This window comes from Equus quagga, chromosome 1 (assembly GCF_021613505.1).
Source record: "Equus quagga isolate Etosha38 chromosome 1, UCLA_HA_Equagga_1.0, whole genome shotgun sequence".
Taxonomy (NCBI): domain Eukaryota; kingdom Metazoa; phylum Chordata; class Mammalia; order Perissodactyla; family Equidae; genus Equus; species Equus quagga.
The window spans coordinates 68,438,878-68,450,784 of record NC_060267.1 but is presented as its reverse complement, the minus strand read 5'-3'; the positions used below and the strand labels follow the sequence as shown (position 1 = coordinate 68,450,784).

The 11,907-nt window shown below is 36.8% G+C and overlaps 1 protein-coding gene across 1 annotated transcript; it reads right to left on the bottom strand.

Annotated features, from left to right (window-relative positions):
• Positions 1-10,739: 10,739 nt before the first annotated feature.
• LOC124245850 (olfactory receptor 13C8-like) lies at positions 10,740-11,683 on the bottom strand. The gene is given in 2 exon segments (XM_046673672.1): positions 10,740-11,074; positions 11,077-11,683. Coding segments are annotated over 2 exon segments (942 nt in total).
• Positions 11,684-11,907: the final 224 nt, after the last annotated feature.

Here is an 11,907-nt window from a genome sequence, read left to right as displayed (position 1 = left end):
CTATTCTCAAATATTGGGCATTTACCTTGCTTTCATTTTCTCTTACTATTATAAACAATGCTACAATAATAATTATAATGTTTTCTTTAATGGGAATGCTTATATTTTATTTATTTTTGGAATAATCTGAATCACATTCATACTGAATTATGAAATTTTCATAATGAATTATGAAAGTGGAGGTAAAGATCATTAAATGTATACTATTACACAATCATATCAGTGAAATAGTCAAATTCTAAATGATTGAATCTACAAGCTGGAAATTATCTTAAAATTAACCTAGTTCTAACCCTTATGAGACAACAGAAATGTATCTACAATATAATTGATGTTTATCTTGCTTCTGCCCCCTATCCCAGTGACAGTGCATTTTATGTAGCCACATAGGTTATTTTTGGATAATTCTCATTAGAAAGTTCTTTACATTTAACTGTGTATATATCTCTCTTTCCTAGTGGAACAACAAAAAATAAGTATGTATTCCTTTTGTTGTGACAACATTTCAAGTTTCATTTACAAATTGCTGTCTCTGAGTCTTCCTTGTGCCAGGCTACAATTTTTTGTTCTTTCAGCCATTCCCCATGTGTTTTGCTAAAATAATTGAGCACATGTATTGCTGAACGTAATATTTTAGGAGTGTAAGTTTTGCTGTTGTAAATAAAGATCATTCTTTTGCATTATGTTTCTGGTTACTGATTTTGCCTGACTCTACAGGAGCAAAGCATTCTCTGTCATATAGGAGGCAGAAGAGTGAAATAGCTGAGAACATTGGATTCTGGAATTGTACTGTCCATATTTGTCAAACACTACCCCTACGACCTTTGCGAAGTCACTGCACCTCTCTAAACCTCAGGTTTCATGTCTGTAAAATGAAGACATTAAAAATTTAAAAATTCAAACCTGAAATTCTTAGTCTGAGAATTAATGAGGCAATGCATGTGAAGAATATAATATAGTTATGAATGCATAGTAAGTACTCAGTAAAATTGCTTGCTACTCTAATTATATTGATGATTTCAAATATGCATCTTGGTTATTATAAAAAGTGTATTAGGACCCAAGTTTCGTGACTTTCAGCTTGCTGACCTTGACTAAACTATTTAGGCTGTAAAATCAGTATTGTCAGTACCTTGTAGGGAGGGCTGTTATGTGATAAAGAGTACTCGTCATGGTTCTTGGTATTTACTAGACAGTCTATAAAAGACAGCATTATTATATTTGGTTGCAAATCAGTGAATCTGAGTCAGTTTGCCTACTGCTGGTGCTAAAAATAATCGTTTCCGTTGGTTTTGGTAAATAAAACAGACATGCAATCATTCTGCTTCAGTAGAAACCTATAAAAATCAATAGAAAGAGTATCAAAATGAATCGCTTTCACCAAAGAATGGAATCTATTTCTTGATGAGTTGGGGAAAATATGAATTGTTTGTAAGAGACAAAATTATATAACTTATTGAATTTGACTACACAAAGTCTTAACAACTCATTTAAAGTAATTCCATCTAGATTTGAGGAGACTCCTTTTTCTTGATAACCATGTTCAAGTCAATTTAACTCAACTGTACATTGGCAGACCAAAAAGCCATGGGAGACACAGAGATGAGTAAACGCACAGCTCTGACAAGTCACGAGAGATCGTGTTTCTGCACTAGCTTCCTAACTGGTCTCTCAGCTTCTCTCTTGCCTCCTTCAATATATTCTCCATACAGCAACATGGAGGATCTTCTTAAAATGTGATATAGATCAAAGCACTGCTCTGCTTATAGCCTAATGTGTCATTCCAGCTGGCTTTCTGTTCATATTTGCTCTTGCCTGTGCCTCACTTGTTAAAAATTTTTTGAATATCATCCCTTGTCAGGGCCCAGTTTCACATTCATACTAATGGTAAAATGGCCACAACTTGATATCTTGTGAGGACCATCTTCTGGACAGTAAAGTTTGTCTTAAGATGAGGGAAGATGCTGCAGTCTGACTACATGCTCTTTACTTTCACCTGGAGCACAGTTTCCTCAAAAACAAAGTGGAAAATATTTGCAAGAAGCAGAGCACATACTCTCAAGGGTCAGAGCTGTCATTCCCATGCTTATCTTTGGGTGTTTCATTTGCAGCCAAGACTGAGGTAGCACATTTTTCTTTTCCTGGAGGTTTGTGTAGACTAGGGGTCATTGAAGGTCAGGGCATGACAGGAACAGGAGCTGGCAGGTCAGCATGGCCAAATTCCGGTCTCACTGCTGATGCCTGTGTCCAATGCTACCAGATACCAAAGGGACAAATGCTGATAAATTTTCACTTGTGATGAGTACCAGATAATCTCAAAAATTACATATTTATCTGAGACTTTCAAATGTGAGTTCTCTAACATTGCATGGCAAACTTGAACAATCATGAAAAATCTCCAACAAAAGAAAGAGGAGTTTGAGCAAGCCTAGTGCCCTTACTCACATTTTTGTTATAGTCAGCACAAATATACTCTCAACAGATCATCTCACAGATATCTGATCATATAGCCACTGTTAGAAACATTGGGATCCACATATTAAATTTTCTGTAATAGATGCTCACATATCTAGATGCAGATGAACATAGTATTTTTCATCTGCGCGCCCCAAAAGAACCCTAATAGAACAGTTTGCTCTTTGGGAGCAGTCATGATTATGCCACAGTGATTCTGAATTGATGTGATGAACCGTCCTGTGACAAAAGTATGCTGATTAGTATGATTATTTTTTTACCATTCTTCGTTTACTTGCCATTTATCATCTTGTTGGCCCTGAACTGACCACTGGTGCTATGTTTAAATATCATTGTAGATTATGTTAAATTCAGAGTTAGAAAAAAATCTTGGAGGAACATGGAGATGGATGTTAGTTCAGGGACAGTCTTCCTCAGCAAAAATGAGGAGGATTGGTGGCAGATGTTAGCTCAGCATTAATCTTCCTCAAGAAAGGAAGGAAGGGAAGGAGGGAGGGAGGGAGGGAGGAAGGAAGGAAGAAAGAAAGACAGAAAGGAAGAAATCTTAATACTTGCTGATTCCTACTCTGGGCAGGATGAGCCTACTCAAGATTCTTTATAGTGTCCTGACCCATGGTTGTCCTTGATATATGAAGAAAAAAGAACTCTCTGAAACAAAAGTTAGATCATTGTATTTCTAAACAAGTGTAATGATATTTTGAAATCATAACATTAAGAATATGGGCCCTCAATTAATGTCCCAGGATGAAAATGGACTATCTGCATGATTTCATGTGTTCTTGGAGTCAGAATCTCAAATATCTTCAGTGTTGTGCAGTGAATGTACTTGAGTAAAACAAGCTGGGTCTAAAGCAATATGGAAGGATGAGGACTGTTGTAAATCTCTTTAATTCTTTTGACTAAGCAAAATGCTTGCACTATAATATTCTCTTTCATGTCTGTTTATCACCTGTGACTCTCTACTTGGTGTTTTCATTAGAATATGCCTTTTTCACCCTGTCTGATTGCATTTTATGAATGACAAGTGATGGCAGTGCATAAAGGATTGCTTTCTTTCCACAAAATAAAATCATTCCACTTTTAGAATTTTCATTCTAAAATTCTTTATAATTCTTTAGAATTTTCATAGATCATTTATATGATGATCTCATATACTCTTTCTTTTCAGTTTGAACAAAGGAAGAGAAATGAATCCTCTAGGAACAGCTCCATATTCCCTCCAGAAAACTTGTGGAGAGAAGGGTGTTGTTTTTAATATGTTACAAGTTTACTTGAACAAGCTTGACTTTAGTCTGTTTCAAGCACATGGGATCCCATCACTATGTAACTTATTTGTACCTTAATATCAGAGAGAAGTAGGTCAACTTTTAACGATGTCCTCTGAGTTGTAGTTCCCTGCTGAGGTGTAAATATCCGTTGTGTTTTATATTCCCGTGAGAGATTACCAGGCTACAAGATAGCCAATAGAAAAGAAATAACATCTTCCAAGGTCAACTGGCCTCTTGGGAACCACAATGTTTTCATGCCTAGAGGTCATATAAAGTAAAAATTGTTCTTTGTCTGTTTGTTAAAGAGATGGATAGGAAGGTCTTTTAGCAGTGAAAAAAGCTGAGATATATGATGAGGTGATGGGAAGTGCCTGAATTTTTGGAGTCTGTTTAGAGCTCCAATCCCCACAGTGCCACCTCCTAACTGTGTGACCTAGGGCCATTTGTATAAGTTTTTGGGACTCCACATTCCTTACTGTATAAAACACGAATATCTTAGGGGTTTTATGAGGATAAAATGTATCTGCAACATAAGTGATGTTTAGTGTGCTCCCTTCCCTGACCTACAGAAGACATTAGTCACTGAAATGGTTGCTTCATTTTTAATTAATCTGAAACAGAGAAGAGGGCGCTTCCTTCCTTTTCCCATTTCTCTGGAAACCTCATGGGTATTGTTCAAGGAGAGTCATAAGAATTTCCTATCTGGGCTCAGTAAAATTATTTCTCTTTTATGTTTATTTAGGGTCTTACTGAGCCTATGACAACTTTGGATTTACCACTGATACCTCTCCAGCCTGTCCTGCATGAGCCATTCCCAAGTGAACTGGGTCATCCTTCCTAGCTCCACATTAATATCTCTGATAGCAACAAGGTCCATATCTCCAATTTCCTTTCTTAGAGATAGGCTATTCCCTTTTAGGCTTATTGATGTTCTCCCTTTGTGATCTTGCTGAGTCTACATAGCAGTGCTTCTTTTTCTACCTCTTAGGTGCCTACTTGCCTCTGCTTTTAGTGGTTCCACTTCTTGCTTCCCTAAAAAGTGGGGTGGAGTTAGTAATGGTGCTCTGCTTTTCTCATATACTGCAAAGAGATTACCAATAATATATGATTCAAAAATCACACCTCCTACAGCACCAAATGGAATGTGCTTCATTAGTGTTTAAATATGGATCTTCATATACTGGCTAGATGCCATCAACCTAGTGATCTACCATCACCACAAGCAAACCTGGTTATATATGAATTCTCCCAATTCCTCTGGCTCCTTGGTGTTTTAAGCTAAGATCCTTTCTCTAGCGTAAGAGAAGTGCTGTAAAATGCTGATGTGTGAACTGGTACATTTATTCCTCACAACAGATGTGAAACTGAGGTTCAGAGAAGTTAAATTACTTGCATAGGCTAGTAGAGTAGTAGAGTAGATCTGGAGGTGTGATTCCAATCTAAACAGTTTGACTTTGCATCCAGTCTCCTAACCAGTTATGTTTTCTGCTTCCCTTGATAAACCAAAAATTCTCACACCCTAAGAATTCATCTTCCCCAAAGTGCATCACACTGAAAAACCATGACCCTAGGTTTATTGAGCAATTTTCTGGTTGGTTAAAACACTTGGTTCCTGCTGATTACTATCTGTTACCTGTAAATACAGGGATATCAATGAGTTTCTCAAGAGGATGATGCAATAGTGTGATCAAGAGCAAGTCAAAGTGTTATCCACTCTTGTTCATGGCCTTTGCCACAATCACTAAGGACTTGATCATCACAGTCCCCTGAACTCATCTATCTATCATTTTAACAGCTCTGGAGAAATTCTGAAGTTAAATCTAGTTAGGATATCTTAACTTTCTTGCCCTCTAATATTTGTGGATAAATTTTCCTGATTCAGATGGAACTGGACTTCAGGATATTTTCCTCCTGATTAATAGACAGTAAAGGAAATAATGTCAAGACTATGGTCTGAAAACTAGCTGTCTCACTTAGAACCTGTATGATCCTAATCTCTTCATCTATAAATAGAGAGCAATGAGATATATTTTTCAAGATTATTGTGAAGATTTAGTAAGAAATAATTAGATGTAAATATAGAACATAATGCCTTGCATTTTGGCTTTGCATTCAAATTCTCTAGATAGTTCCTTATCCTTATCTTTATTTTCTTTTTGTTTCCTTCCTTCTGCCTTCCTTCTGAAGCCAAGTTTCTCATAGAATTGAAGTATGAACATTTCCCTCAGGAAACGTCTTTCTCTACCTAGCAAATTTTAATTTGCAGTGTTCAATTAGATTTCGTTTCTTAGCAAGGTTGCTATTGAAAATATTTTACAAATTCTGAGACAGCTACCACCCAATCAGAATGGACACTAACTGTGAAGAACCTGTACAGCTATGCAAACACGTACAAGCTCAGATCTGGTTATAATTTTTTGCCTGTAATTTTTTTCCGATCTATAAGCAATGCTGAGATTTAGCTAGCCTACATTAGTATGGCTGAATTGATTTTTTTTATGGCAGGCATTCATTCTGATGCATTGGAGCACTTGCCATAGAATTTGTTAAATATTTTGAATATCACCTCTAGTTATTAGTCATTTAGAAGAGTGTTTTAATTATCTCATGTTTTAGAGCTTTTTAATTAATTACTGTTAATTTAATTGAGAGAATATGGACTGTTTAATATAATTTCTTTGTAATTTGCTGGTTCTTGTTTTCAGCCTAAGAAAATATCAATTTTTATACATGTTCCATATGTGGCTTAGAAGAAGGTTTATTTCACAATAGTTGAGTTGTTAAGTTTATTAATTGTTTTATTCAAATAAAGGACTTCCCACATCTTGGTTGTGACTTCAGATATTTCTTCATTGCTGGAACTAGATTTTCTCTTTGTGAAGTTGGGGAAATACTAGCTTTTGAAGAGTTATCATGAGGGTTCAATAATATGATCTTGATAAATTATTTTGGAAATTAAATGTACCTTCCTGAAGATATTTTTTAATTCATTATTTACTTACTTATGTATGAATTCAACAAATTTATAGAAATAGTACTGTATGTACAAGGTAGAGAGCTTAGGTGGGTGCTAGGTATGCATTGGTGAAAGAAAAGAATTATACCTCTGTGTCTTTCTCTCAAGGTCCTAAGTTTATCCCTTATCACATATATTTCAGAGTTTGGTAAACTACTCAATGTTTTCCTTTTATATGATCATATGATTATTATATAATTTTGGATTATACTAAAGAGATTTTCATAATCTATGTTTTAGACACAAGAGAGAAACTGCAGAAGACACACAAATGTCCTTCTCAGGACCTTCTGTCATTTAGTTGTGTATGGAATAGTTTGGCCAAAATTAGTGCTCACACTCCATCTGAGGCACTACATTTCTCAAGCAGAGAATTGCATATTCCATTGCTTTTAAATATACCTCAAGACAGAGTAAAGACTTGACAGGGCTATACATTTACCAGAAGTAAAAGCTGAGTGACAGATTCAAACCTCTGAGGAGTGGCAATAGTAGGCCACTGTTTGTGGGTTACAGAAAAGAAGATGTAAAAACTGAAACTAATACAGGTACCAGCTAAGGAGCTGCCATTGTCCTGATGAAGAATCATAGCTGGGGTGATGCTGACAGGAACACGAAGCAAATAGTGAAGCTCAAGACCTCTGTCTTCCTCCAACCTTCTTTTGTCTCTCTAGCAACTCTTTTTTTTTTTTCTTATTGCCATAACATCGGTTTATAACATTCTATAAATTTCGGGTGGACATCATTATATTTCCATTCTTGGGTAGATTACATCACGTTCACCACCCAAAGACTAATTAAAATCAATCACCACACACATGTGCCTAATGACCTCTTTTGCCTTTCCCCTTCCCCACTTCCCCTCTGGGAACCACCATTCCAAGCTCTGTCTCTCTGTGACGGTTTGTTGTTGTCTTTAGCTTCTACTTATAAGTGAGATCACACTGTATTTTACTTTCTCCCTCTGACTTATTTTGCTTAGCATAATACCCTCAGGGTGCACCCATGTTGTCACAAATGGCCAGATTTCATCATTTCTTATGGCTAAGTAGTATTCCATTATATATATACGTATATATATATATACATATACCACATCTTCTTTATCCATTAGTCCCTTCATGGGCACCTAGGTTGCTTCTAAGTCTCTGCTATTGTGAATAATGTTGCAATGAACATAGGGATTCATGTATCTTTACACATTCATGTTTGAATGTTCTTTGGATAAATACCCAGCAGTGGAGTAGCTGGATCATATGGTAGCTCTATTCTTAATTTTCTGAGAATCTCCATACTGTTTTCCATAGAGGCTGCACCAGTTTGTACCCCCACGAGCTGTGTATTAGAGTTCCCTTCTCTCCACATCCTCTCCAACATTTGTTGTTTCCTGTTTTGTTAATTTTAGCCATTATGACAGAATTGAGTTGATATCTCATTGTAGTTTTATTTTTTCTGAGGAAGATTGGCTCTGAGCTAACATCTGCCACCAATCCTCCTTTTTCCTCTGAGGAAGATTGGCTCTGAGCCAACATTTGTGCCCATATTCCTCCATTTAAGATGTGGGACACGTGTAGCAGCATGACTTGATAAGTGGTGTGTAGCTCCGCACCCATGATTCGAACCAGAGAACCTCTGGCTGCTGAATCAGAACATGTGAACTTAACAGCTGCGTCATCAGGCTGGCCCCTGGATTGTATTTTTGACTTCTCTTTCTGCTAGTTTGTTATTAGTGTATAGAAATGCAACTATTTTTGTATGTTGATTTTGTATCCTGAAACTTTGCTGTAGTTGCTGATTATTTCTAATAGCTTTCTGGTGGATTCTTTAGGGTTTTCTGTATGTGGAATTATGTTGTCTGCAAACAGTGAGTGTTTTACTTATTCTTTTCCAATTTGGGTCTCTTTTATTTGTTTTTCTTGCCTGATTGCTCTTGATAAGACTTCCAATACAATGTTAAATAAGAGTCTTGAAAGTGGGCATCCTCTTCTGGTTCCTGTTTTTAGAGGGATATCTTTCAGTTTTTCTCCGTTGAGAATGATATTAGCTGTAGGTTTATCATATATGGCCTTTATTGTGTTGTGATACTTTCCTTCTATACCCATTTTATTCAGTGTTTTTAGCATAAATAGATTCTGTACCTAGCAACTCTTTTGGAATAATTTAGCAGAAACCTACCAGTAAAGCAGACATGTAGTTTTCAGTGTCCCAATGCTAACTCAGAAAGCAGAGCACAGAAAAGTAGAGTTGAAGCTGAGAGACGATAGTGTCATAGCATCAAAATTACTCCACAAAAAGTAAGGATGAAAATTTTGTGCCTACTCAAAACATTATGACCTATTAAAGTGCACCCAATGCTAATAATAATAAGCAGCCAATGTTTATTAGACATTTAGGATGTTCTAGGCACTATTTAGCACTATGCCTGAATTATCTTATTTAATCTCATGAAGAAACAACATTTATGCGTTGATGAGAAAGGAAGATATTGTGGGCTTACTTTTACAATTTGGAAGTAGCTGTAGTCTTTTACTTTAGATTTGTGTTCTATATTTCAACTCTCATAAACTCCTCAAAGGATTGGAAAAAAGGAATGCTTTCCTCTATTGACATATCTAAGTCAATTCTTTCTATGGAAATGGGACTTATATTCCTCACATTGACATTGCTCCACCTGGCTGCACTCTTCAGACAATAGAGATTCTCTCGGTTTTGTGCTATCTTTTTCTTATCCTTCAATGCCCAAAACCCTGTAACTCCTCAGGTCATTGAACAACTTGAGTTTTTGTCTTTTGCCACTTCTTATCCTCTTATTGCAAATTTTGTCAGTTACCAGTTCTTTCTAGTTCTCCTACTGATTAGGAGCTGTATGGTCCAATGCAGAGAAGGAAAGAAGTCCTCATTCCAACCTGATCTCAAAGGCCAAGAGGAATTCTCTGCTACCATGCCATCTCTATTTATTAGGTTAAATCTTAGGATGAATTACTAAAGGACTTTTTCAGTTATCTTTGTCTCATTATGTACCAGACCCACAAAAGTTGTGGTAGCTGGTAAATAAAATATGTTCCTCTGCATTATATTACACATCCCATAAGAAAGAAAAGGTAGTACATATGACAAGGAAGTTCACATGACAGCATGCCAATCTACTTTATTTAGAAAATATTACATTGAATCAAATCTATTTTTGAATAACCTTTGTTACCTCAGATATCACAGATATGCATTTCTACATTTATACATACTGAAGTTCATTTATTTATTCAAAATATATTTATTAAGCATCTACTATGTGTCATATTCTATTATACTTCTTTGGGATGATGTAGGGTAAGAAGGAGACAAGTTCCTACTCTCACAGTGCTTATATGTGTGGTGGATACAAATAGTAAATAAATTAACAAATTAAAAATGAATATGCAATATTTCATGTACTGATTAACAATCACTTTGAATCATTAATTAATAATGTACTTATTTTTATGTGACAAAGTGTTTTCTGTCTTGTTTTAGTGAGGAAGATTGGCCCTGAGCTAACATCTGTGCCAATCTTCCTCTATTTTATATGTGTGACACCGCCACAGCATGGCTTGATTAGTGGTGTGTAGGTCCACACCAGGGATCTGAACCTGCGAATCCTGGGCCATGGACGTGGAGCGGGTAAACTTAACCACTATGCCACCAGCCCACCCCCACAAAGTGCTTTTTAGGACACCTTTTGCCTTTTTTATTTTCTAAAGGTTTAAGAGTGATTATGTTTTGCTGGGACTTCCTAAGAAATGTTCAATGTTTTACATTTCCATAATCGTGTTTTGTAAAAACACAAGCATATTATATTTCTGCAGTTTGAACAAAAACTAATAGTAACAAATGCAACCAAAATATTTCTATCATATAGTTTTGAATGACACACAGTGAAATTGTTTTCACACAGTGATTTTCTCTATTTGAATTTTGTATCTGCAGTAGCTTGGAATACTGAGTCACATGGTGTAAAGCATGTTCCTCACAGCAGTCTTTACATCTTTGTTCCTCAGACTATAGATGAGAGGATTGAGCATGGGGGTCGTCACTCCATAGGAGAGGGAGATGAGGACCTCAGAGGTGCCTTGATTATCTGGACCAACAGAGCTTTTAGATCTGGGCTTTGTGTACATGAAGAAGATGGTTCCATAGAATATAATCGCCACTGTCAGGTGGGCTGAGCAGGTGGAGAAGGACTCATGTTTTCCTTCAGTGGAAGAGATCCTCAGAATAGTGGCAAGAATAAAAATGTAAGAGATGGAAAGTACCAGCAATGGAATAACCAGAAGAATCAATTTGACCCTGCCATGCTGATCACACTGATTGAAATATCAGCACAGGCCAGTTCTAGGGTAGCTAGAATTTCACAGACAAAGTAGTTAATGACATTGTTAGCACAGAATGGTAATTGTATTGTGAGAGATGCCTGCACCACGGAGTCCACAAGCCCAGCAACCCAAGATCCAGCTGCCATGGGCACGTAGGTACCTTTGCTCATGATAGCAGGGTATCTCAGTGGGTAGCAGATGGCCACATAGCAGTCAAGTACCATCATGCCTAGAAACTCACACTTTGTGGCCCCCATGGCAAAGGAGAGAAACATTTGCACCATGCACCCGGAGAAGGAAACTCTTTTCCTTCCTGTCATGAAGCTGTCCAGAATTAGCGGGACAAAGGAGCTTGTATAACAAATGTCCAGAAAGGAAAGATTACAGAGAAGGAAATACATTGGGGTGTGAAAGTGAGAATCACAGATGATTACAGAGATGAGGACTCCACTTCCCAGCAGGATCATCAGGTACACCCACAAAACTAGCACAAAGAAAACTGTCTGGAGCTTTGGGTGGACAGAAAGCCCAACCAGGACAAATTCTGTCAACATGGAATCATTGGTTCTCTCCATATTACATATGCCCTTTCTCCAACAGGCACTCTGTGGATGATAGAACAGAAATTTGTTAATACAGTGTCTGCAAGAGCTTCTCTTTTAAAAATCATATTCTGTGTTATCATGGTTCTCTATTTAGATACAACAATATAGCCATGAGAGAATTTTTTTACTATGAATCCAGGCCACTAGAGCAGGAATCCTAACCTGATTTCCTCAGGGTTAAGAGAGAAGATATT